This window comes from Leucopleurus acutus (assembly GCF_964270905.1).
Source record: "Leucopleurus acutus genome assembly, chromosome: 18".
Lineage (NCBI taxonomy): Eukaryota > Metazoa > Chordata > Mammalia > Artiodactyla > Delphinidae > Leucopleurus > Leucopleurus acutus.
In genome coordinates, this window is record NC_139160.1 from 23,324,663 (window position 1) to 23,352,607 (window position 27,945).

The 27,945-nt window shown below is 42.3% G+C and overlaps 1 protein-coding gene across 1 annotated transcript in view; it reads left to right on the forward strand.

Moving 5' to 3' along the window:
* Positions 1 to 27,945, forward strand: part of ENOX1 (ecto-NOX disulfide-thiol exchanger 1) — a gene marked incomplete at its 3' end in the record, with an annotated part of 213,887 nt that overhangs the window by 179,530 nt on the left and 6,412 nt on the right. Inside the window, exon 13 of the mRNA XM_082859621.1 lies at positions 10,510 to 10,595. Within this exon, the coding sequence (XP_082715747.1) occupies positions 10,510 to 10,595 (86 nt within the window). The remainder of the gene's footprint in view (positions 1 to 10,509; positions 10,596 to 27,945) is intronic.

A 27,945-nucleotide genomic window follows, 5' to 3' on the forward strand; every position in this document is an offset into this window, starting at 1 on the left:
TATATATACGCACACTATTTATGTTATTTTACATATATAAATTTATTTACAGTATTTATATTATATATAAATTACTATAGGTGTAGACACGGACACACATACACACACACACACACACACACACAGGTCTCCCTCAATTTATGATGGGGTTACATGCCGATAAACGCATCATAAGTTTAAAATATGTAAGTCAAAAATGCATTTAATACACCTAACCTACCAAACATCGTAGCTTAGCTCAGCCTACCTTAAACATGCTCAGAATACTTATTAGCTAACAGTTGGGCAACATCTAACACAAAGCCTGTTTTATAATAAAGTGCTGAATATCTCATGTAATTTATTAACTACCCTCCTGAAAGTTAAAAACAGAATTGGTTGTGTGGGTCCAGAATGGTGTGTCGGTTGTTCACCCTCATGATCGTGTTGCTAACTGGGAACTTCGTCTCAATACCGCCGTCCAGCATCAGAATATGATACTGCATATCACTAGGTGGGGAAAAGATCAAAATTCAAAATTTGAACTATGGTTTCTACTAAATGTGTACTGCTCTCGCACCATCATAAAGTCAAAAAAATCGTTAAGTTGAACCGTTGTAAGTTGGGGACCATGTGTACACACACACACACACACACACACACACACACACACACGACACAAACATTTCTTTTCAATCAGCCACCTCACAAGTTTTAAAACAATATGCTTTACACACTGTAGGTTAATGGGAGTAAATAAGAGGGTTACGTTTATAACATGTCAACTCTGCTGAGGTCTCTAATATTAGAAAAAACTTAAAAATTGGTAAATTCAACTGTGTTTGGAATTAAAAATTTAGTAAGTCGGGATCTTCAATAAAAATTAGGTACAGCCAACTCCAAATTTTCCAGGCCTTTTCTCTCACTTTTGGTCTCTTAAACTGGTCCCTCAGATTAGCATTTGAAAGTTCAGCATTGAACAAAAGAAAAACAGCATGTGACACTCAATTTGAATGAATATATGAGACTGTTTAGGTAGAAGGGAGGCTGGAGACTTAAGGTTTGGTTAAATTTAGGAATTTAATTTTCCCTCCATGTCTCCATTACCTCTCCACCACAATATTTTATTTTACTCTGTTTAATGGAAGTTTTATTACAGATGTGACTTCCTGCCCAAACCCTACCCCCAAATTCCTAGGTACTTACACTGTTTTGTAGTCAGAGAGAGGGTAATCATTCAAAAGAATGCCAGGGTAGAGAAGAGTTTCCAAGACTGGCTAAACGGATCTTGCCGAAGGGTGCAGTTGTCCCCGCCATTAAACGTGCCTCTCTGCTAATTGAGTTTGGCCGTTCATGTTTTGTAGAAATCTAAATGTTGGGACCATAAAGACCTCTCCTGCAGCTTCTGGAATCCAGATAAGGACTGTGATAGAGACAGAATGACAGAATATGGGTCCAAAACTGCTCTGGACCAGGCTAGAGAGAGAAGGGAGTTTCTGGTGCCGGGTCTACTCTTTTCTGAAGAACACTTGTGGGGAGAATGATTCTGGGAGCCCCCTGGACTTCTGATACATCTGGAGGGGTCAGGAATACTCTGCAATTTCCCTGGAATCTTCCCTTGGAATAACTAAACCCATATATAGGATACAGTAGGCCTGCTCTAAGTCACTCTAAAAGGCTAGGAGCACAGCAGAAAATCTCCCTTGTATTGGAAATGCTTATTGGCAAAATCTTCAGCACACGTAGATGCCTATATATGTGCTATACGCAAATATATTCAGGTAACCCCCTGTTGGGACACACAGATGTTATATGAAAAATGCACAGTGGCACAAATCTTGATTGCCTGGAAGAGAAAAGGAAGTGAAAGATAAGCTATTCAAATGGATTTCATCTACAGAACACATAAAACTGAGGCTAGAGCTTCCTAAATAATGAGCAATCCTAGTTATTTGTGACATTAATTGATCTGGGCAAAAGAGTATATTCTTTCCAGAGATTCTCACGACCGTTTTATAAAATTGGTGTCTTTAAGACATATAAATTTTATATACATTACAGAAGATCAATGGAATTTCATCAGTAACACTACTTGGAGCTTTGCAGATTTCGATCCTGAGTCCCTTGGGAGACCCACCATGCTACCAGACTTTCTGCTTGACAGTGAACATAGCATCAAGTGCTATGTTCCAACTCAACTAAAGTAGCTAGGCCCTTAGGAAGCACTTCGTTATTGATTGCTAGATTATTTATTATGCAATCAATCCTTGTGAAGACAGGTTGGCATATAATTGAACCTAAAAGAATTACATTTTTATGGGAGTTTTGGAGGGTAGCATTTTATATCTCAAAACTGTATGGTAACCACACATTAGGTCAGCTTGACATTGCCTAGTGTCTATGCCAGAGCTCCTGGTTCCTTCCACATGTGCCCTACATGTTGGATTTGGCATGCATTGGACTTGTGTGGGAGAGGATGAGTCAGTACTTCTGGTTTAGGACCAAAGCTTTGGAGCTGTGTTTGGTTGGAAACTCCTGGCTATTGTTATGAAGGAGAGTGGATCAAAATTTTTTATTGACAGGCAAATAGCTCTGAGGAGATGTTGACCGTCTAACCCTGGGTCTGTATCACTCCATCTTCTCTTGCTCTTTAATTAATTCCAATACAACACATTTCCAATCCCAGCAGCCCTGACAGGCACCCTGTCAATGCTGGTCATCATTGTAAATCCCATCCAAATATAGTCAAAACCTTCTCAACAACTCTGTTTATAAAGTTGCTGTTCCAGACTCCCCCAGGCCCCGGAGAACCATCCTCACATTCTTAACGATCAGGCAAGCTTCTTCACGTACCATCGTGACTCCTCTGCGGATCAGGACATACATATTATGGGGAACCAAGGTGACTGTTCACATCAAGCCCCTCCCCTCCTACCACCACCACCACCATTTCCGTCACTCTGACCATTTAACCCATCTCCTCACAGCCAGCCTATATCTGAATTGGAAATGTCCCCCCTTATACATGGGTGTTAGGAAGCAGATGAAGGAGATGTAGAGAAAAACACTTAAAGAAGGTTGAGTGGCGACTTTTTGGTGTTTTCAGTGAATAGAGTTGAGGCTATATTTAGTCTGCACCTGAGAAAAGTAATCGGGGAGTGTGTTCTTGTCTGAAAGCTACTGACCATAAAGAATGAGTCATTGACCTAAATCTTGTTTCCAAGACTCAAATGTCCATATCAGTAAATCAGCAAACATTTGTCAAGAGCCTACTCTAAAAATTACCAGCCTTCATTGTGGAAAAGAATCATCTGGGCAGCCTGTTTAAAAGACAGAATCTTTGTCCTCACACACAGAGATTCTGTGTATTGTAAAACTAACATCCAAGGTGATACTGAAGCAGTCACCTCTGGGACTGTGTTTTGGGAGCTAGTGGCCTGCCATGTACCAGGATGTATCTTAGCGGACGGTGGTGATAGGGTGATCTCTTCCCTCAAGAATTTTATAGACTAGTGAGAGAGAACGTAGTTAATGACCATGAAACTAAAATCAGAAATACAGAGAAGGAGCTGTTTCTGCTGCAGATGCCTTGTGGGAAGAAAGGACAGTTGAGGGAGCCCTAAAGGATGAATAGCGTTTCCTCTGGTTAGATGGGGAGTTGTCAAGGCCATTTCAGATACAAGGAACAATTTACTGAAAGGCCCAAATACAGTCTCAGGAGTTTAGTTAAAATAAGACAGAAAGACAGATATTTTTTAAAAACTAAAAACCTAACTGTACAAGATCAGGTATTATAATCACTGAATAAGTAGGAAAAACTGCTTTTTGGAAAATTAAAGCTTTTTAGAATCCCAAGGCACTTAGAAACATCAGACCAAACCACAAGTGTTTGATCCCTCTTCTGCTACCCACTCCCAGTCTTGTCTCTCTCCACTTCTCATAAATGCTTTGTCACTCTGCAGCCACCCACAGACAACTGTCCCCTAGTGGCTTAGTGGGAGACCCAGATTTCACATAACCCCTCCCTGATGGCTCTCCAGTCTTCTGGTCAGTCCTCTGTAGGTTTCCAGCTAATATGACTGTGTCTAGAGACATCTATTCCTCTGCAGAGCTGAGATTCCTGGAAACAGATCCAAAAGAATCTTGCTTTGATTTATGTCAGAGTGTTCTGCCTGTGTTTTCCTCTAGGAGTTTTATGGTATCCAGTCTTACAGTTAGTCTTTAACCCATTTTAAGTTTATTTTTGTGTATCGTGTTGGAGAATGTTCTAATTTCATTCTTTTACATGTCAATGTCCAGCTTTCCCAGCACCACTTGTAAAAGAGACTGTCTTTTCTCCACTGTATATTCTTACCTCCTTTGTCATAGATTAATTGGCCATAAGTGTGTGGGTTTACTTCTGGGCTTTCTATCCTGTTCCATTGATCTATATATCTGTTTTTGTGCCAGTATCAATACAATTTTAAGAATAAGAGTCCATAAGAGAAAAAGAAATCTGTATATTATGTTGAGATATGTTCCCTCTGTGCCCACTTTCAGGAGAGTTTTTATCCTAAATGGATGTTGAATTTTATCCAAAGCTTTTTCTGCATCTATTGAAGATGACCACATGGTTTGTAGTTTTCAGTTTGTTAATGTGGTGCATCACATTGACTGATTTGCGGGTACTGGAGAATCCTTGCGTCCCTGGGATAAATCCCACTTGATCCTGGTGTATGATGCTTTTAATGAGCTGTTAGAGTTGATTTAGTAGTATTTTCTTGAGGACTTCTGTATCTATGTTCATCAGTGATACTGGCCTGTAGTTTTCTTTTTTGGTAAAATATCTTTGTCTGGTTTTGGTATCAGGGTGATAGTGATGGTGGCCTCATAGAATGAGTTCAGAAGTGTTCCTTCCTCTGCAATTTTTTGTAATAGTTTCAGAAGGACAGCTGTTAACTCTTCTCTAAATGTTTGGTAGAATTCGCCTGTGAAGCCATCTGGTCCTGGACTTTTGTTTGTTGGAAGTTTTTAAATTATTGATCCAGTTTCAGTGCTGGTGATTGGTCTGTTCGTATTTTCTGTTTCTTCCTGGTTCAGTCTTGGGAAATTGTGCCTTTCTAAGAACTTGTCCATGTCTTCTAGGTTGTCCATTTTATTGGTGTATAGTTGCTCATACCAGTCTCCCATGATCCTCCGTATCTCTGTGGTGTCAGTTGTAACTTCTCCTTTTTCATTTCTGATTTTATTGACTTGGCGCCCTCTCTCTCTTTTTCTTGATGAGTCTGGCTAAAGGTTTATCAATTTTGTTTATCTTTACAAAGAACCAGCTTTTTGTTTCATTGATCTTTTCTATTTTTTTCTAAGTCTCTATTTCATTTATTTCTACTCTGATCTTTATGATTTCTTTCCTTCTACTAATGCTGGGTTTTGTTTGTTCTTCTTGCTCTAATTGCTTTAGGGGTAAGGTTAGGTTGTTTATTTGAGATTTTTCTTGTTTCCTGATGTAAGCTTATCTCACTATAAACTCCCCTCTTAGAACTGCTTTTGCTGTGTCCCATAGGTTTTGGATCGTGGTGTTTTCATTGTCATTTGTCTCTGGGTATATTTTTATTTCCTCTTTGATTTCTTCAGTGATCCATTGGTTGTTGCAAACACTTCTGATTGGTTTCCCAGTTTCCCTTTTGTCTGTTCACCATACAGCAGCTTGAATGAAAATTTGAAAACATAATTCAGCTCATATCATGCCCCTGCTTAGAACCCTTCCATTGGTTTCCTGCTATGTTTAGAGCTTAATCCAGCCCCCTTAAACTGGGACCCTACGTGATCTGGCTCCCCACCTACCTCTAAACGCATGCTGCACCACTCTGAAGCCAAGTTTGTTCCTGCCACCCCATTTCCACCTCAGGTCCTTTGCACTCGCTGGTGCCTGTACCCGAGTCACCTTCCCCCAGGCTCTCTGTGGCTGACTCCTCTTCATCTGACACACGGACAAATTCACCTTCCTTGACCTCCTATAAAGCAGCCCTCCACCAAGCTTGAGGATACTCCCCACTCCTGTCCTATTACCTGTTTTGTTTTCTGCAATATGCCCACCACTCTCTGAACATATCTCCTTTTTTAATCCTTGCATTTATCGTCTGTGTTGCTTACCTAGAATATAAGTTCTCCAAGAGCAGGAACCTTGTCGGTCTGGGCAGTGCTGTGTCCCTAGGACCTTGGCATCTAATTGCTGCTAAGGAAATGAATCAGTAAAAATCTAGCACTACTTGGTTAATTTAAATGTCACTCCCTTGGTCTCGGTGACATCTAAACATGAGAATAAACTAGATGATGTTGGCGGGAAAAGCTCAGAATGCCTTTATGTGCTTGTTTAAAGGGGCCTCTTCCTGATGAGGGATTTGCCACATGCTGTCTGGAGCTGGTTTGTGTATCTTTCTAAAGTAGTGTTTCAGGCCCTGAAACAGTTTCCTGTGCAGGAAACTCAAGAGTACTGACAGCCTCCTCTATTCCTTCTTTATTTTCTTAAATTAGCTACTTACAGTTGTATTTTCCACTGTTGGGAAGCCCATTCTTCAGTGTGGAGACCTCGCTTCTCCATGGGACCAGCCAAGACCAATTCTTGAGTCATCCCTTTGGAGACCCACCCGTTCAGTAGTGGCTGAGTTCTCCACCCTCAGTTCCTAGTGTTCCTTTTACCCAGCCCTTACAGTGTTTGTGGTCTTCCAGAGAACCATAAATAGTTTCCAATTCTGGGTTTGTAGCATTTTTCATTGGATTTTGAGTTACAACTATCCTTTTTTTTTTTTTTTCCCCATTCTCAGGAAGCATCCCAGTTCCTTTAAAGGAGCTTAAGCAGAGACTTTAGTTTGATTGTTTAGGAAGCTTCCCCAAAGTGAATCTGATCCAGAGCCCGGGCCTAGAAACTACCTTTTCTCAGACGCCGTGACTGATGCTTCTGTGATGCCACTGGCATGGGCAGGATCAAGGGGGGGAGGAGGGGTGCAGTACTTGGAGTAGGATGACTAAGGGTGTTCCCATTTCCACTGCCTCTCTAGCGATACTGAAGAACTTGGTTGCCATCCAGAGGAAGAGCTTGGAAAACCTTTATTTAACTACCTGCTTTGACCCCACATGTCTTTAGTGGCAACTGCTCAACTTTTATAAGGAAAAGCTAATGGCTTGTTAATATCAGCTACCGCCAAGATGGTTCTAAATGCTCTCCTAGGGAAAAATACTCATGTCCGGATTAGGATTTCTAATCTGATTTTAGAAAGATATATAGAAATCACATGTGCATTTTCCCCTTAGCTTTATGAGCAAAGTAGTTTCAATAAAAAGTTTCCATGCCCAAAATATCCAAGTTACTCTGTCCTGAATTCATAACAGGATGAGTTAAGGGCAGGAATCACTGGTGAATAATTCCTCGAAGTTACCTGGTATTTGAAAGAGTACTACATCCTTGGTTAGTACCGGTAGCAATTTTTAAGGTTCTTATTTCTCCTGATTTGTCAATAATAGAACAGTAGAAATTTTAAAGAAGTACACTGGCCATTCTCAGTTCTAGAGGATAAATTCATTCAACACACGTTTATTGTAACTGTATACTATATTCCTGCTACTGAACCAGAACACACAAATACTGTCTAAGGGCAGAGTTCCTTGCGGTTACAGACCCAAGATTAGGGCTGTGGGACAGTCAACAGTGAGGGAGGCCATCATCACAGAGGCAAGAAAAGCGGCCACCCCAGGTCCTCCCACTTCTGGTATCCCTGAATTTCCTCCTTCATCTTCTTAGGTCAAGAGTTGTCTGGGCTTCCCTGGTGGCGCAGTGGTTGAGAGCCCGCCTGCCGATGCAGGGGGCGCGGGTTTGTGCCCCGGTCCGGGAAGATCCCACATGCCGCAGAGCGGCTGGGCCCGTGAGCCATGGCTGCTGAGCCTGCGCGTCCGGAGGCTGTGCTCCGCAACGGGAGAGGCCCCAAGAGGGCTACCTACGGCAAAAAAAAAAGAGTTGTCAGCCACTCCCCCATAGCCCCCACCCCCATCCTCTTCTGAACCATCCTATTCATTCTATTGGAGGCATTTAACTAACTTCATGTCACACTCCCAGGGGCATTTATAGGAGAGGCTGCAGGTTAGCCAGGAGATGTTGATGATTGTTTGTCCTGTAGGGATATTAACATAAAAAATGTTTTTCTCTATTTGCTGGGGCCCTGGGATACTTGTAAGGCTGCTCAAGCCCGTCTACCTTCTGAGATACCCCCTTGTCCCATGGGAAGCTCACACATTCTTGTCACCCAAAGGCTACAGCACCCCACCGCCTCCCCTGTGCTCGGCTGGCACAAAGCCAGGTTAGTCAGTCTGCTGCCTAAGCGGAAGTCCAGCCAAGGAAAGGAATGCGCTTCGCCGCCTTGCAGGGCCCCCCCCTCCCCAGTCTCTACAAGCCGCTCTCTTGAGGCGCTCCCTGGGAGCATCGCATTTAAGAGAAGAGAAAAGCTTCTCACTGGGAACACCCTCGCCTTCTCACAAAGCCAGCCAGCACTGACTACTCCTCCCTTCCCCGTCCTCCTTTCCTCCTCATAGGGGGCAGGGGTCTGCCTACCGTTTGTTGGAGGCTCTCTGTGGAAAGCAGTAGACATAGCACCACTTGTCCTCAGCCTGGGACAGCAGGGAAAGCCCCACTCACCATCCTGAAATAGGAGCAGTTCCCCTAGGGAATTCCCTGGCAGTCCAGCGGTTAGGACCCGGTGCTTTCACTCCTGAGGGCCCAGGTGCAATCCCTGGTCGGGGAACTAAGATCCCACAAGCCACGCAGCATGGCGAGGCCAAAAAAAAAAAAAAAAAATCAATTCCCCATAAGAATTCTGCCGCCTCTCTCCCACTTAAGGAATGCAGATGGAAATGTTATTTTTTTAAATACTTCTATTCTCATTTATTTTCTAAGTAAATCATTCATGGGATTCTATACTTTAACTCTTACTGGTAACGCAGTTACTTACAGTGCCACCTCACGAGATTTGAGAATTTCAGACACAGGGAAGTAGTTGCCAGGTCTATACAGTTAAAACATAAACTAACAAAGTGGTAGGAGGGGGACAAAACAATCCCACTTACGTATATTAAAAATGGCTATTTGCCACTTAAAGAGATTAAAACTACCATTGTTACCTTCTGTCATCACCATTATTTCATAAGAGAAGGACATTTTAACAAAAAACGAAGAACACAATCTCAGAATAATGCAGTAGTTCTTTATATTTCAGGGAAAAGGTCAATCTCTGAAGACTGAGGTTTTAGCTTTATGGAGAAATGTAACTAATCATCTCTGTGTTCCTCATTTCACTGTCCACCAAGAAAACCCACATAAAAGCAGTGTTCTGAGGCTAGGTCTTGAAAGTACGTGTGTAGACTCTTTGGTTCTCTGCTCTCAGCCTAAGGATAAACTGAGAACTTTTCTTTAGAAACTGACACTCATCCAGGGCATCGCAGGCATCACACCGGAGATCAGGGGGCCATGAGACCCTATCCCAGGTCAATCCAAGGCCACCCTGCAATTCATAGCATGACGTAGTGCAGAACGATGTGCTCGGCCTGTGCTTGCCCTGTGGGTCTGAAGCCTCTGACCTTTGGCTTTCGAGCACCAAAGCATCACAATAAACAGAACGTTGAGGCCTCCTCCTCAAATTTGATTCATCTCAAAGCCTGTTTCAGAGAGAAGCCAGAAGTGTCCGTCGGAACCCAGTTTCTTAACAAATAGAAGGATACAGCCTATGGAGTTGACGTCCTCATTTTCACCATTTTGATTCTGGTTATAAGAGCAGGGAGGGTAGGAGGGTAATGCTTTTACGTCAGCCCCGACGCTACCGTTCAGCTTTTCATCCGTCAGTACCATGTTGACGGTTGAATTTCACGATGGAAAAGCCCTCTGATTTATAATCAGACTGCAGCCAAAGCGCCCATTCCTGGGCCTTTTAAAATGATCTTGTAAATTACAGCAGCGAGAAGGAGAGAGCAGGCTGGCTCCCTTAAAACAACAGCGAGATCCAGGGGGAGACGGCAAGGATTTGTGCTTCCCTCAGTGGCAGTGAGGGGAAATATGGATTAAATACTCTTTGTAACTAGCAGCTGTAATTATCAGGGGAATTTGACACAGCTGTAGGAGCCGTTTTCATACTGCAGAGTCTAGCGAGGGAAAGAAAAGGGATCATTTTATCCTTCCAATAACTACAATTTTATATTGGCAAATCAAGCATAAAATTGGTAGTTGAAATGCTTCCAGGAGTCTTTGTTTAGAAATACCTTCATTCATCCATGTGTTTTCTTAGAGTCTCGCTTTTCCAACTACTGTCGTTCCAGGAGACAGTGTTCTGTTGGCCGTGTTACCGTTACCGTCTTCAAAATGTGCGGTTATTGAATGCTTGCCGAGAGCCGTTAGAAAGGGCAAGACCACGACTCAGCCTGACAAAACTGTCCCTGGGGTCAGATGACGTTATTCACCTGAGACTTTTATTTGCCTCTCAATAATGTTCAGTGTCTGTCTTTTTAATTCAGGCATCATATCAACGTTTCTTCACGTCCACCCTTTTGGAGCCAATATAGAATATCTCTGGTCATACATGCAGCAGCTGGACTCCAAGGTAAATCCTTTTTCTCAACTTGCATTGCTAAAATGTAGCGTGTTGATCGCTGGCTGCAGGCCGAAGCCGCGTGAGCTGCGTTAGGGATGTAATAGCGTATGGAGGTTGATCTGTACTTCCTCACAAGAACTCAGTTTCCGGTAGAGAGTTGTCTTCTTTTCACTTGCTTTTGTCTTTGCAGAAAGAAAAGCAGTTATCGAAAATAACAGTTACTTTCAGCACATGCCAAATTCCTTTGAAAAGCGTATGAGGGATTTAAAAGTGCAGGTTGGCCTGAAAGTTCCCACAACAATGGAGAAATCATGTCAGGGTGACTGATGGCGCACTATCCTTAGACTATACTCTCACAGGATTCTATGTGAAGGGCTCCACACAATAGAGGAAAAATCACCTCAAATAACATAAAACTCTGATATGACTCTCAAGAAAACTGTATTAATGGTGGTTTTTTAGCATCATTCTCCAAATGGAAAAAAAAAAAAATGACTACAAAAGTTCCTCTCAGCTATGCCCCTCGAGGGACATACCCAGGGTCAGGACATCACTCCTCATTTCCGTGAGGCTAGTTTTTCTCCTCTGCAGACCAGCTACCCTCCTAGCCCATTGGGGTGTTTGTGCGCCGAAAGAGAAGGGACAGAAAGAGCTCAATTTATGTATCAAATTCCAGTGAAGAGTGAGAGGGGCCTCTGTGAAAATCAAGTGATGGCATTAACCAGTACTGCCTTGGGGAGCCCTGGAAGGGGACAGAGATGCTAGGCCTGTCACTGGGCAGTTTGCTAAGTGTCCTGCTGAGAAGGAAAATGGAAGTAAGAAGCTCTTCCATAGAGCACAGCAAAGCGCCTGGGATGTGCAGGACCAGGCCCACAGCTCGCTGACCTGAATACACACACATACAGTCATTCTGAATCTTCAGGGGTCAGTATCGATTACACTGCTACACTGTCATCTAATTTTGATTCAGGTGATCTTACCCATTCACAATCCCACAACCGCCTGACCTTTTTCTTTTTTTTCTTTTTTTACAACTTTATTGGAGTATAATTGCTTTACAGTGGTATGTTAGTTTCTGCTTTATAACACAGTGAATCAGTTATACATATACATATGTTCCCATATCTCTTCCCTCTTGCATCTCCCTCCCTCCCACCTTCCCTATCCCACCCCTCTAGGCGGTCACAAAGCACTAAGCTGATCTCCCTGTGCTATGCAGCTGCTTCCCACTAGCTACCTGCCTTACGTTTGGTAGTGTATGTATGTCCATGCCTCTCTCTCGCTTTGTCACAGCTTACCCTTCCCCCTCCCCATATCCTCAAGTCCATGCTCTAGTAGGTCTGTGTCTTTATTCCTGTCTTACCCCTAGGTTCTTCATGACATTTTTTTTCTTAAATTCCATATATATGTGTTAGCATACGTTATTTGTCTCTCTCTTTCTGACTTACTTCACTCTGTATGACAGACTCTAGGTCCATCCACCTCATTAGAAATAGCTCAATGTTGTTTCTTTTTATGGCTGAGTCATATTCCATTGTATCTATGTGCCACGTCTTTTTTATCCATTCATCTGTCAGTGGACACTTAGGTTGTTTCCATCTCCGGGCTATTGTAAATAGAGCTGCAGTGAACATTTTGGTACATGACTCTTTGTGAATTATGGCTTTCTCAGGGTACATGCCCAGTAGTGGGATTGCTCGCACTTGACCTTTCTAATGGGTCTTATACTTCAGCTTTGAGAGAAGTCATCTGGAATAAAAAGTGTTTTTCAGGCATAGAGATCCATGCCCTCTTATTCTCCTGCAGCTGGTGACAGGGTAGACCATACAGAGTGAGATGGAAGGAGGAGACTGGAAGAGTCTTGACGTTCAGAATCATGTTATTGCCTTCCCTGTGGCCTCCCCTCACTTCCATGGGGGGAGGGGAGGGTGACAGAAAACGGTCCTTTGAACTCAGATGAAATGAGGAGGAGTGATACGATGTTACTTTGTTGAAAGAAAGCTTTGAAGGCCTACTTTGTTTTTCCTTCTCCAATACCATTCTTCATAATATCACCACTACCTTTGCCTGGAGGATTAAATGAAAGGCCACTTGCACCACTGTACTTGGCATAGAGTAAGCCCTCAAGAAATGATTCCTGTTGTTGCTATTATCCTTCCCTTGTATTGTTGACATTTCTTTCCTTCCCTTTCTGGAAATCCCGAGTGGGAAGCCTTTGTGAAGAAGCAGTGGTTGTTTCAGTATGAGCTGAAATGGCCAAGGAATCCACTCATCATTCGTCTAAGAATTGTCGGGCTCCTGTCTCCTCTGGCCCATCAGTGCAGGTTGACGATCTGTATGTCTGTGAAATGCGCGTGCACGTGTGAGTTGCATACGTGTACACGTGTGTGCGCGTGCACGTCCAGGTATAATTGATTATTTGATGGGTAGGAGCTCTTGTTCTATTCTTCCCCGCAGGACGGTGTCCATCATTCACTGGCTCGGGTGAGATCTGTGTGGTCTCCCTCAGTAAGGAGAGGATTCACACACCTGGTCTCTGGTCCTTAGACGATGGGCCTTTCCGGAAGGGATTCGGTCAAGGGGAATTCCATTTCATCTCAGACTGATACCTTTATTTTAGAAGATAATAAAGAAGGTATTTCCCTCACAGAGGAAATATACAGGGTCTCGGTCTCTCCCAGACAGCCCTTCACCTCCTGGACAGAACGCTCAGTGGAGCTGTCAGATTCTTTCCTCACGCCTGAAAATACGTCAAAACGTGTTCTGACTAAAACTCCTGGGTGCCAGGGATTGGACCGAATATTCTTTCTATCCCAGTGAGGCTGAGAGGATACTTAGACTTTTTAATCCAGAGAGCAAATTACTGCGGTATCCTGGAGTTCCATATCCTTGGGGCTTTAAGCAGAAAACAAAATAATGAGAGGTTTGCCCTCTAAGTATCCACCGGGGCCTTGTACCTGCACCGACTGCCAGGAGGTTCATAATCCTGGAGCTGCCGCCAGACCCCGACGCTGAGGTTCTCCTGCACAGCGGCCTGGGGCACCTGCTCTCGTTAATCAGCAACGAACCGGGTGTCGGGGGACGCGGCGTTAAAGCAGGGGACTCGGCCTGGCCTTCGCAACACAGGAGGTTTGCAGACTCTGGTGAAAGAGCTTTTTAAAAATTCCACTTAGCACAACACAGTTTCCTTGAGATCAGACAGCATCACTATGACCACGACTGTTGTTAAGATAACATTTAGATTCTGCCTTCCCCTGTGCTGACGGGAAGAAGGAAAGCAGGCTCAGTCCAGCCTGTAACAGAGCCGTTTTTCTTAGGATTTCCCCAAAGGCCACAGCTGGGTATATGAATGATCAGAAATGGAAGGGGAGACAGGAACTGATTTAAATTAGTCTGGGCATGTAAATTGCACATGGGTCCCTAAAACTGTGTATCCCCAAACAGGCCATTTTCCAGTTACATACTATTTCTGCTCTTGAGAATGATATTTGCATATTACTTTTTCTCCTCTGCCTCTTCTAAACCACTCTCATTCGCTCAGCTTTCTTGTATCAGAAATATGTGACCAAGTCAGAAAGTTGCATTCAGAGGGAGGCAGGGCCGTGGTGGTCAGAGGAGATGGCTTCTTGAAGCTTTGCTGAGTCAAAACTCATGCCTTGGGAGGTCTTCCCTGGTGGCGCAGTGGTTGAGAGTCCGCCTGCCGATGCAGGGTACACGGGTTCGTGTCCCGGTCCGGGAGGATCCCGCATGCCGCGGAGCGGCTGGGCCCGTGAGCCATGGCTGCTGAGCCTGGGCATCCGGAGCCTGTGCCCCGCAATGGGAGAGGCCGCAGCAGTGAGAGGCCCGCATACTGCAAAAAAAAAAAAAAAAAAAAAAAAATACTCATGCCTGGGGCACGGGCAGGTAAGCTCTTCCATTTTCAAGCTCTTGAAAATGGTTTCTGATCAGTATCTAGAACCTCTCACATCAGCCCAGAGCCGTTCAAGGTCACTCACTGATCCTAGGAAGGAAGTCCCATTTGAACAGCAGCGGATGAACATTTTCAGTCTTACAGTCAAGAGGAGGGAGTCCTCTGCTCTTCCCCCAATTTATGTATCGTCTAAGAGATTAAGACCCAGTTCTCCGAGTGTGTCTGGCTCCCGCGTCTACATACCGGCAGCCTCTTCCCAAAACCCACGAAGTGGAAGATTTGATTCTGAAACCAGACTCAATGTAATGTGGCCACAGAGACTGGAGTTTTTTAGAAAGAGTTGCCATTTGGGGCATGACACCGTGTCTGGTTGGGCTGGGCGCTCATGAAGTGTTCATTTCCCACCAAAGGGGCAGACCATTTGCATTTGTATACTAGAAGCATACCTCTGAAACACAGACTGTCCTGTCAGTTCCAAGGAGGTTCAAATCAGCCTTAATTGAAGGGCATTCTTTCCCAGATGACAGCTAGCTAGGCAGTAAGGTTGGAGAAAATGTTCCAAGTAGTGTTTGTACGATTGCCCACCTGAATGATCTTTAATAGTATGTATATTCTGGTGTTCTCCTCAATGGCCATCTGTCACAGTATGTTAATGAGTGAATGAGTTTTCTGTTGCTTAGACAGGCTATCGTGAATGTGTTTTCTAGACATCACAGCACCTCTGGAAAGCATAAGGCATGTGAAACTTTGGAGGTAACGAGACTTCCATCTGGCTGCGGGAAAAGTGGAAAGGAAGCTGCTCTTTCACAGCAAGAGAAATGGACAAGGTCACCAGGGACCAAGTCACTGCTTTCCACAATCTCAGCACTGTCTAGGGACTAGGCAGAACAGAACGGGGAGTGGCCAGGGCACAAAAGAAATCTAAGAAAAGACCCTGCTCTCAAAAAGCTTGTAGTCTAGGGGCTTCCCTGGTGGCGCAGTGGTTGAGAGTCCGCCTGCCGATGCAGGGGACACGGGTTCGTGCCCCAGCCATGGCCGCTGAGCCTGCGCGTCCGGAGCCTGTGCTCCACAACGGGAGAGGCCACAACAGTGAGAGGCCCGCGTACCGCAAAAAAAAAAAAAAAAAAAAAAAGCTTGTAGTCTAAATGAGGAAATGGTATATTTATGAACTAACTTGAGAATCAGATGTCAACTAATAAAGTGCTAAATTTGGCAGGCGGGCAGATAGAGTGAAATAGGAGTTGGAGAAGGGCGAAGTACATAAGGGTCATGACCACCAGGCGGTGCCCTTGAGTCCGTGTTCATGCTCCTGGTTTCCTCTGGGGCACTTCAGCTGTCCTTGCTGCATGTCTCCCCTTTCTCCTCTTTCTCTCCTTCCTTCCTTCCCTCATCTTCCATCCAGAGCCTTCCTTTGCTCCTTCTAATTCTTTCTTTCTGTTTATCTTCTTCCTTCTTTCCTGTTCTTTTCCTCGTACCTCCTTGCCTTCCTCCCTGCTCCTCTTCCTTCCAGTCCTTTCCTTCTCTTTTCCTAAGTCCTCACTTCTGTTTATCTTCTTTCCTTTTTCCTCTCATACCTCTTCCTCTGTGTCCTTCCTCCCTCCCCACCTACGTTCTGTATCTCTCTCTGCAGATGTTTGTTGCAAGGTGTCTGTGTGGTCTGCCCAGGGATATGAGGATGAACAAGATTTAAATGTGCGCTAAAGGCTAACCGTCAGTTTATCCTGTGGAAGGAAATCTGGTTTTGCAGTTGGCTTCTCTGACTCTCCAGCCTTGACAAAGCCTATGTCGGTGTCTTTTCAGTCCCCCAAACAGGAACCGCTCTCCACTTGCCTCCCTTGCCTGACTGATGTGGGGCATGGAGCCGACCCACCCGCATAACAATTGATTTATGCCGGCCCGTGTCAATTTATACACATGCTTAGTGGCCTGGCAAGGAGGCAATGGGCTTGAGCTAGAGTCAGCAAATCAGAAAATAAGTCAGATTACAAACTACCTCTGTGGTATTGCCACCACACAAGCCCCTCGGTTACATGGAGCCTTTATTCCTTCTCATCTTTCCTTTTCTTTTTAATTAGAGCAAATCAATCCTTTCTGAAAGAATAAATGTTAGAAGATTTTAAACAAAATAGGAGTGGAGGGATCCACTGACAACATCAAAGACTAAAAAGACACAGACCCCCAGTTTCTTAGAATAAAAGCCAGCTGGGTAAGAGGGTAATAAAAGCATCATGTTTATGAGCCCTCCCCAGTTTCTACAGCACCACTACATGGTATATGGGAAAATGAGATTTCATAGTCACGGCACCTTTCTGATCTATATCGTAATCCACACGGGACTCTCTTAGCCACGTGTATCTGATTCGCCTAATAGTATCCTTGTGAGAGAGCGAATCCAGTGCTGCGAAAGCAGGGCTGGATTCAGCATCAGAAACCCTGCACTGAGTTCTAGTCCCTCCACTCACCAGCTGGGCCAGCAGCAGCCTTTCCCTGGACCGCGGTGTTCCATCTATGACAAACAGGAGCTTAGAGAGGATCCCTGACCTCAGAAGGGATATGGGGAAGGGAATCCTGCACACCTGGTGGGGAAACGGATCCCTCTCACTCGGAGCTCAGCCAGGGAGTGCCGGATGCTTTGTTTATGTGATGACTCCATGACGCTCTCAGGTCTCAAGACCAATGGTCTTGAAACGATTGGTGGGAAGAGAAAGGATATTGTGAAGGCAGTATCACAAGAGCTGACACATTTTTATAAGGAAGAGAAGAAAACAGAATTAAAGTAAATGAAGATATTTGTAAAGTAAAAACTCTTTGGCCATAGGGTAAAACAGAAGGACAAACTGAATTTTCTCTCGACTTTGTCTTGAAGATCCCAAAATGTCACATGTCGTATAGGTCATTTCGTCAGGGTAGGGAAAAGGTTTAGAAACCATCAGACTAACATGAAAGCAGTTTCTCCTTCATTTTTCTTCTCACATGAGATATAAACATCTTTAGGGAAATGCTCTAGAATTTAGCTGAGCACCTTATTAAATGGATTTTTTTTTTTCATCAGGCTCCTTTTACTGGTTCCCGAATAGAGTTGTCCCTTGGTATCTGCAGGGGATTGGTTCCAGGAACCCCTGTGACTACCAAAACCCATAGACGCTCAAGTCCTTTATATAAAATGACTTGGTATTTGCATATAACCTATACATCCTCCCTATACTTTAAATCATCTCTAGAGTATTTACAATAATTTCTCATCGTGGTTTTGTTGGCATTTCCCTGATGATTAGTGATGTTAAGCACCTTTTCATGTACCTCTCGGCCATCGGTATGCCTTCTTTGGAAAATGTCTATTCAGATCCCTCTGCCCATGTTTTGATTGGATTATTTGTATTTTTGCTATTGAGCTTATGAGTTCTTTATATAAGTTGAATATTAACCCTTTATCAGACATATGCTTTGCAAATATTTTCTCACATTCGGTAGGTTGTCTTTTCATTTTGTGGATGGTTTCCTTTGCTGTACAGAAGCTTGTTATTTTTTTTTTAATGGATATTTTAGATGGGATTTCATTTGAGGGTGACTGCTCCGTAATTGTGACACATCCCTGTCCACATTATTTACATCTTCATGGCAGAATCAGGCTGTTACCTTGTACTACCAACAGCAACTGAGAGTTCACTACTTCTGAGGACACCGATTTTCATTATGCTCATTTCTGGCTCATTGGTTATTCAAACTAAGTAATTATGAGAATTTCAAATCCTAGTTTCACTACTTCTTAGCTGTGTGACCTTGGACAACTTATTTAACGTCTCTGTAACCTTAGTTTCACTGTCTATAAAATGGGTTTTTTTATGGGCTATAACGTGCGTTAAATGACTTAATATATGAAGAGCATTCACAGCAGTATCTGGCACACAGTAAGTGCTACTGTTGGCGGCCGTTCGTTTTGTGCTTAAAAGTGCACGAAAGACCTATTACGTTCTCTCAGTTTGAGATCTTTGCCACAACCTAGTGGACAGATGAATTTTAAATGGCTTGCCCCAAGACCGGTGCTAATATATGGTAGGGCCGGCACTCAAATCCAAGTCCTTAGAGCATCTGATGAGCTTCTTTCCAATTCCCTTGTCTTGCAAATGAGAAAATACCCAAAGAGATTAAGTGACTTAGGCAAGATGGTGAAGCTGGTTAATGGTCATTCCATGACTGGAATCTGATCTTTTGCCTCTACATTTCTTTCTTCCAGCAAGTGAAAGGTTTATTTGCTTGTTTAATGAATTTTTGGATGAGATAATACACTTAAAGCATGTACGCTGTGCCTGGCCCACAGCGAGGACTCAGGAAGTGGCGCCTATTTCCTGCTGCATGCCGCCTTCTGCTTCCTTTGTGGTTGAAATCTAGGCTCAGGTCAAAAGCCACCATGGAAAACAAGATGTTGCTACTTTTCAGTACAGGCGAGCCAAGATTCCGCACGATTTGCTTGCAAATTTTTGGTGAATGGTTCAGGAGGGGATGCCCAAGCATTAGCATATGACTGTATAGGCTGGTTCAGTTGGGAACTTTCAGGGGGTTTTTTTTGCTGTTGATGTTGATATCACTCTAAAACAGTATTCATCACAGAGGAGCTCTGCCCTCCTGTACAGGGACACCTCCCCCATGGTCCCCACCCATGAGCACAGAGGCAGTGACCAAATGGATTATTTCTAATTCCCACTTCACAATCCCCAACCCATTTGGGTACTGGCATCAGTGTCAAAGCACATAGCCAGGGAGCCTGGATCTGCACCTCAGCTCCACACTTACTGCCTGGGTTACCTAATCACTCTGGACCTCAGTTTCCTCATTTGTAAATTATCCCCTCTCTTAGAAGAGCATGGTGAGAATTAAAGAAAGTGTGTTCAGAAGAGTTTGGCAAGGAAAAGTCTCGCAGTGGTTGTGAGATGTTACACTTTTTACAGTCAGCTGCAGGACTGCTAGGTGGGATGGCCTGACCTAACCCCAGCTGGCCTCCTGCAAAGCCATTAGCTTTAAATCAGATCTTTATTTTCCCCTCGAGAATTCAGCTTTCTCTCCCCTTCCTAATGAACAGTACGAGGCTTCTTCGCCACTTTTCCAAAAAAAAGGTGATAGCTGTGCTGGAAACAAGTGTGTGGTGGGATGGCTGTTCCTTCCATCTGTCAGTTTCTCTGTGGCCTCTGCTTGATCTGGAAAAAGACTGCTCATCCCAGGGGTATCACTTGAATTTGACTGGGGACTGGAACGTACTGTAGATGACCTGTACTGTCCTCCAAAAGAAAAAAGGGAGCTTGTTAAGAGAACACCTTGACTTCACAAAGCTTAAGGAAAACTGCCTCTGGACCAACTGAAAACTGGGTTGGACCACACACTTCTCTGTACTTGTCTTCTTTGGCTTATGAACACAGGGCTTGACCCATCTACCACAAAAGGTTTGATTGTTAGTGTGTCGTATTCGATCAGCATCGCCTAAGACAGGTATGTAGAGAAATTGTGTTTGTGCCAGGCCCTGCGTTACATCTTACAAACAATCTTCACAATTACACTGAAAGAGATGTTTTTATTTCTATTATACACATGAAGAAACTGAGAATTACAGCTGTTAAATGACTTGCCCAAGGTCAGACAGCTTGCTCGGGGCCTAGCCCAGATGCAAATTCAAGGGTATCTGATTTAAATCCTCAATGTAAACCCGAATATGCCTGACCCAGGGCAATTATTAACAATAATCTGGGTACATCCCACACTGGGCGGAATTAGAGACTCCAGAGAAGAGGCTAGGGAATGTGCTTTTTTTTGTTTTTTTTTTTATCGGTTAAATACAAATTGTGGTGTATTCGTAACATGGAACACTTTACTGCCAACACACACGATATTTACATACATATTGGTTTACGTAGAGAGCCTTACGGAGGACAATTGTTGAGGGAAACAGCAGGCTACCCAGTGGTCAATATGCAGATACATTTAGAAAAACCTTAGAGTTGAACCTGCCCGTGTTATTGCTGGGCTGGGGAATTTAAAAGGTTTCTTCCTCCCTCCCCCCCACCCTCCTTTTCTCCATTTTTTCCTTCTTTCTTTTTTTTTTTTAACATCTTTATTGGAGTATAATTGCTTTACAATGGTGTGTTAGTTTCTGCTTTATAACAAAGTGACTCAGTTATACATATACATATGTCCCCATATCTCTCCCTCTTGCGTCTCCCTCCCTCCCACCCTCCCTATCCCACCCCTCTAGGTGGACACAAAGCACCTAGTTGATCTCCCTGTGCTATGCGGCTGCTTCCCACTAGCTAGCTATTTTACGTTTGGTAGTGTATATATGTCCATGCCGCTCTCTCACTTTGTCCCAGCTTACCCTTCCCCCTCCCCATATCCTCAAGTCCATGCTCTAGTAGGTCTGTGTCTTTATTCCCGTCTTACCCCTAGGTTCTTCATGACCTTTTTCTTTTTTTCCCCCTTAGATTCCATATATATGTGTTAGCATATGGTATTTGTAAATTGATACAGCCACTATGCAGAATAGTATGGAGGTTCCTTAAAAAGCTACAAACAGAACTACCATATGACCCAGCAATCCCACTACTGGGCATATACCCTGAGAAAACCATAATTCAAAAAGAGTCATGTACCACAATGTTCATTGCAGCTCTATTTACAATAGCCAGGGCATGGAAGCAGCCTAAGTGTCCATCGACAGACGAATGGATAAAGAAGATGTGGCCCATATATACAATGGATTACTACTCAGACATAAATAGAAACGAAATTGAGTTATTTGTAGTTGGTGGATGGACCTAGAGTCTGTCGTACAGAGTGAAGTAAGTCAGAAAGGGAATGTGCTTTTAACAAATGCCCCAGGTGACTGATACTTAGAAAGAATGCACTATACCCCTGGTTCTTCACCCACAGCTTCTTGACAGTCATGGGGAGCATTTAGAGCAAACCAATGCCAGGGGCCAGTCCACATGTGGTGAACTCTTCCCCAGTTCTTTCTCTGATATAACACTCGACCCTCTGTAGTCCCTCAGTTTTCTCAGCTATAACACGAAGATAGATCATAATGTCTGTCCCATATATATTCCAGGATTGTTGTGAGAAGGAACTCAGCATACTGGTGAAGGTGCTTTGGACATTGCTGAAAGAAAACTTACTTTTTCAAATTCATTATGAATCTTTTGTGAGTTGACATGGGAATCTAATAATCCTGTTAACATGGCTTTATGGAAAATACATTCAGATTTCAAAACAATTCATATAAAAATTTTAGAATACAATTGATTTCAACTTTCAGGACTGCCTCTGTTTAAAGTTTTGTTTCATAGGCCTAGGAAAATTGACTGTATCATGTAAAATCTTTTTGATGTGAATATTAAATGAACAGTTAATTTGACTTCCTGGTCTATTTAGTCTCCCTTAATTGTTTTTTTTTTTTAATTGAAGTATAGTTGATTTACAATGCTGTGTTAGTTTCTGGTGTACGGCAAAGTGATTCAGTTATACACATCTGTACATATTCTTTTTCATATTCTTTTCCATTATGGTTATTTATTATTATTATTATTTTTGCGTTACGTGGGCCTCTCACTGTTGTGGCCTCTCCCACTGTGGAGCACAGGCTCCGGATACACAGGCTCAGCGGCCATGGCTCACGGGCCCAGCCGCTCCGCGGCATGTGGGATCTTCCCGGACCGGGGCACAAACCCGTGTCCCCTGCATCGGCAAGCGGACTCTCAACCACTGTGCCACCAGGGAAGCCCTCCATTATGGCTTATTATAGGATACTGAATACAGTTCCTTGTGCAATACAGTAGGACCTTGTTTATCTATTTTATATATAGTAGTTTGTATCTGCTAATCCCAAACTCCTCATTTATCCCTCCCCACCCCCTTTCCCTTCGGTGACCATAAGTTTGTTTTCTATGTCTGTGAGTCTGTTTCTGTTTTGTAAGTAAGTTCATCTGTCACATTTTATATTCCACATGTAAATGACAGATGGTTTTTGTCTGTCTCTTTCTGACTGAGTGTGATGATCTCTAGGTCCATCTATGCTGCTGCAAATGGCATTATTTCATTCTTTTTTATGGCTGAGTAGTATTTCATGGTATATATATACTACATCTTCTTCATCCATTCATCTGTCAGTGCACACTTAGGTTGCTTCCATGTCTTGGCTATTGTAAACAGTGCTGCTGTGAACGTTGAGGTGCATGTATCTTTGCGAATTATGGTTTTCTCCAGATATATGCCTAGAAATGGGAATGCAGGATCATGTGGTAGCTCTATTTTTAGTTTTTTAAGGAACCTCCATAGTGTTTTCCATAGTGGCTATACCAATTTACATTCCCACCAGCAGCGTAGGAGGGTTCCTTTTTCTCCAAACCCTCTCCAGCATTTGTTATTTGTAGAGTTTTTAATAATGGCCATTCTGACCGGTGTGAGGTGGTACCTCATTGTAGCTCTGATTTCCATTTTCTCTAATAATTAGCAATGTTGAGCATCATTCCATGTGCCTCTTGGCCATCTGTATGCCTTCTTTGGAGAAATGTCTATTTAGGTCTTCTGCCCATTTTTTGATTGGGTTGTTTGGTTTTTTTGTTATTGAGTTGGATGAGCTGTTTGTATATTTTGGAAATTAAGCCCTTGTCTGTCACATCATTGGCAAGTGTTTTCTCCCATTCTGTAGGTTGTCTTTTCATTTTGTTCATGGTTTTCTTTACTGTGCAAAAAAAGCTTTTGAGTTTAATTAGGTCCCATTTGTTTATTTTTGCTTTTTATTTCTGTTGCCTTGGGAGACTAACCTAAGAAAACACTGGTACAATTTATGTCAGAGAATGTTTTGCCTATGTTCTCTCCTAGGAGTTTTATGGTGTCATGTCTAATATTTAAGTCTTTAAGCCATTTTCAGTTTATTTTTGTGTATGGTGTGAGGGAGTATTCTAACTTCGTTGACTTACATGAGGCTGTCCAGCTTTCCCAACACCACTTGCTGAATAGACTATCTTTCCTCCATTGTATAGTCTTGCCTCCTTTGTCAAAGATTAATTGACCGTAGGTGTGTGGGTTTATTTCTGGGCTCTCTGTTCTGTTCCGTTGATCCGTATGTCTATTTTTGTGTCAATACCATGATTTTGATTACTGTAGCTTTGCAGTATTGTCTGAAGTCTGGGAGGGTTATGCCTCCTACTTTGTTCTTTTTTCCTCAGGATTGCTTTGGCAATTCTGGGTCTTTTATGGTTCCAATATAAACTTTAGGATTCTTTGTTCTAGTTCTGTGAAAAATGTCATGAGTAACTTGATAGGGTTCACATTAAATCTGTAGATGGCTTTGGTTAGCATGGCCATTTTAACAGTACTAATTCTTCCAATCCAAGAGCATGGGATATTTTTCTGTTTCTTTGAATCGTCTTCAGTTTCCTTTATCAGTGTCTTATAATTCTCAGCACATAAGTCTTTCACCTCCTTAGTCAGGTTTATTCCTAAGGTTTTTTTTTTGGGGGGGGGGGGGTTGATGTGATTTTTAAAGGGATTTTTTTTTTACTCTCCCATTCTGATATTTCATTGTTAGTGTAAAGTAAAGAAATGCAACATATTTCTGTATGTTAATCTTGTATTCTGCTACTTGACTGAATTATTTTATCAGTTCTGATAGTTTTTGTGTGGATATTTTAGGGTTTTCTATATATAGTATCATGTCATCTGCATACAATGACAATTTTACTTCTTCTCTTCCAATTTGGATACTTTTATTTCTTTTACTTGTCTGACTGCTGTGGATAGGACTTGCAATACTATGTTGAATAGAAGTGGTGAGAGTGGGCATCTTTGTCCTGTTCCAGATTTGAGCAGGAAGGCTTTCAGCATTTCACAATTGAGAATTATGTTGGCTGTGGGTTTGTCATGAATAGCTTTTATTATGTTAAGATATGTTCCCTCTATACCCACTTTGGTAAGAGTTTTTATCATAAATGGATATTGAATTTTTTTTTATGTCATTAAGTTTTTAGGTATTTGGGTTCTTTTCTTCATATATATATATATATTTTTAACATCTTTATTGGAGTATAATTGCTTTACAATAGTGTGTTAGTTTCTGCTTTATAACCAAGTGAATCAGCTATACATGTACATATAGCCCCATATCTCCTCTCTCTTGCATCTCCCTCCCACCCCTCTAGGTGGTCACAAAGCACCGTGCTGATCTCCCTGTGCTATGTGGCTGCTTCCCACTAGCTAGCTATTTTACATTTGGTAGTGTATGTGTGTCCATGCCACTCTCTCACTTCGTCCCAGCTGACCCTTCCCCATCCCCATGTCCTCAAGTCCATTCTCTACGTCTGCATCTTTATTCCTGTCCTGACCCCAGGCTCTTCAGAACCATTTTTTTTTTTTTTTTAGATTCCATATATATGTTAGCATACGGTATTTGTTTTTCTCTTTCTGACTTACTTCACTCTGTATGACATACCCTAGGTCCATCCACCTCACTACAAATAACTCAAATTTCATTTCTTTTTATGGCTGAGTAATATTCCATTGTATATATGGGCCACATCTTCTTTATCCATGTATACTGAATTTTATCAAATGCTTTTTCTGCATCTTTTGAGATGATCATGTGGTTTCTGTCTTTTCTTTCGTTGATGTGGTGTATCACATTGTTTGATTTGTGTATTGAACCATTCTTGTGACCCTGTGATGAATTCAGCTTGATCATGGGGTATGATCTTTTCTATGCGTTCCTGAATTTCGTTTGATAACTTTTTTGTTATTTTTTTTATTGCAGTATAGTTGATTTACAATGTTGTGTTAGTTTCAGGTGTACAGGAAAGTGATTCAGTTACACACAGATATATATCTATTCTTTTTCAGATTCTTTTTCCTTATAGGTTATTACAAAACATTGAGTATAGTTCCCTGTGCTTTACAGTAGGTCTTTGTTGGTTATTTATTTATATATAGTAGTGTGTATATGTTAATCCCAAACTCCTAATTTATCCTTTCCCCCCCACTTCCCCTTTGGTAACCATAAGTTTGTTTTCTGTGTCTGTGGGTCTATATCTGTTGTTTATATAAGTTCATTTGTATCATTTTTTTTGATTCCTCATATAAGCAATATCATATGATATTTGTCTTTGTCTGACTTACTTCACTTAGCATGATAATCTCTAAGTCCATCCATGTTGCTGCAAATGGCATTATTTCATTCTTTTTCATGGCTGAGTAATATTCCATTGTATAAATATACCACGTCTTCTCTATCCATTCATCTGTCAATGGACATTTAGGTTGCTTCCATGTTTTAGCTACTGTAAATAGTCCCGCTATGAAAAATGCAGTGCATGTATCTTTTCAAATTATAGTTTTCTTCGGATATATGCCCAGGAGTGAGATTGCAGGATCATGTGGTAGCTCTATTTTTAGTTTTTTAAGGAACCTCCATACTGTTTTCCATAGTGGCTGTACCAACTTACATTCCCACCAACAATGTAGGAGGGTTCCCTTTTCTCCACATCCTCTCCACCATTTGTTATTTGTAGAGTTTGTTTTTAATTTATTTATTTAATCTATTTTTGGCTGAGTTGGGTCTTCGTTGCTGCGCGTGGGCTTTCTCTAGTTGAGGCAAGCAGAGGCTACTCTTCGTTGAGGTGCGCAGGCTTCTCATTGCGGTGGCTTCTCTTGCTGCAGAGCACAGGCTCTAGGCGTGTGGGATGCAGTGGTTGTGGCATGTGGGTTCAGTAGTTGGGGCTCGCGGGCTCTAGAGCACAGGCTCAGTAGTTGTGGCACACGGGCTTAGTTGCTCCGCGGCACATGGGATCCTCCCAGACCACAGCTTGAACCCGTGTCCCCTGCATTGACAGGTAGACTGTCAACCACTGCACCACCAGGGAAGCCCGTTTGTAGAGTTTTTAATGACGACCATTCTGACTGGTGTGAAGTGGTACCTCACTGTAGCTTTGTTGCATTTGTCTAATAATTAGCAATGTTGAGTATGGTTCCATATGTCTTTTGGCCACCTGTATATCTTCTTTGGAAAAATGTCTATTTAGATCTTTTACCCATTTCTTGATTGGGTTGATTTTTTGTTGTTGAGTTGTATGAGCTGTTTGTGTATTTTGGAGATTAATCCCTTGTCAGTTGCATTGTTTGCAAATATCTTCTCCCATTCTGTAGGTTGTCTTTTCATTTTGTATATGGCTTCCTGTGCTATGCAAAAGCTTTTAAGTTTGATGAGGTCCCGTTTATTTTTGTTTTTATTTCCATTACTCTAGGAGAGAGATCAAAAAAACATTGCTGCAATTTATGTCAGAGAGTGTTCTGCCTATGTTTTCCTCTAGGAGTTTTATAGTATCCAGTTGTACATTCAGGTCTTTAATCCATTTGAGTTTATTTTTGTGTATGGTGTTAGAGAATGTTCTAATTTCATTTTTTTACATGTAGCTGTCCAGTTTTCCCAGCACCTCTTATTAAAAAGACTCTTTCCTTCATTGTATATTCTTGCCTCCTTTGTTGTAGATTAATTGACCGTAGGTGTGTGGGCTTATTTCCAGGCTTTCTATCCTGTTCCATTGATCTATATTTCTGTTTTTGTGCCAGTACCATACTGTTTTGATGACTGTAGCTTTGTAGTATAGTCTGAAGTCAGGGAGCCTGATTCCTCCAACTCCATTTTTCTTTCTCAAGATTGTTTTGGCTATTCGGGGTCTTTTGTGTGTCCATAAAATTTTTAAATATTTGTTCTAATTCTGTGAAAAATGCCATTAGTAATTTGACAGGGATTGCATAGAATCTATAGATTGCCTTAGGTGGTATAGTCATTTTGACAATATTGATCCTTCCAATCCAAGAACACAGTATATCTTTCAATCTGTTTGTGTCATCTTCAATTTCTTTCATCAGCAGCTTAACAGTTTTCAGTGTACAGGTCTTTTGGCTCCTTAGGTAGGTTTATTCCAGGGTATTTTATTCTTTTTGCTGTGATGCTAAATGGGATTATTTCTTTAATTTCTCTTTCTGATATTTTGTTGTTAGTGTATAGAAATGCAACAGATTTCTGTGTATTAATTTCACATCCTGAGACTTTACCAAATTCATTGATGAGGTCTAGTAAATAGTTTTCTGGTAGCGTCTGTAAGATTTTCTATGTACAGTATCATGTCATCTGCAAATATAAGTTTTACTTCTTTTCCAATTTGGAAAAGATGTCTTTTATTTCTTTTTCTTCTCTGATTGCTGTGGCTAGGACTTCCAAAACTCTGTTGAATAAAAATGGCGAGAGTGGACATCCTTGTCTTGTTCCTGATCTTAGAGGTAATGCTTTTAGCTTTTCACCAGTGAGTATGATGTTAGCCGTGGGTTTGTCATATATGGCCTTTAATATTTTGAGATATGTTTCCTCTGTGCCCACTTTCTGGAGAGTTTTTATCATAAATGGGTACTGAATTT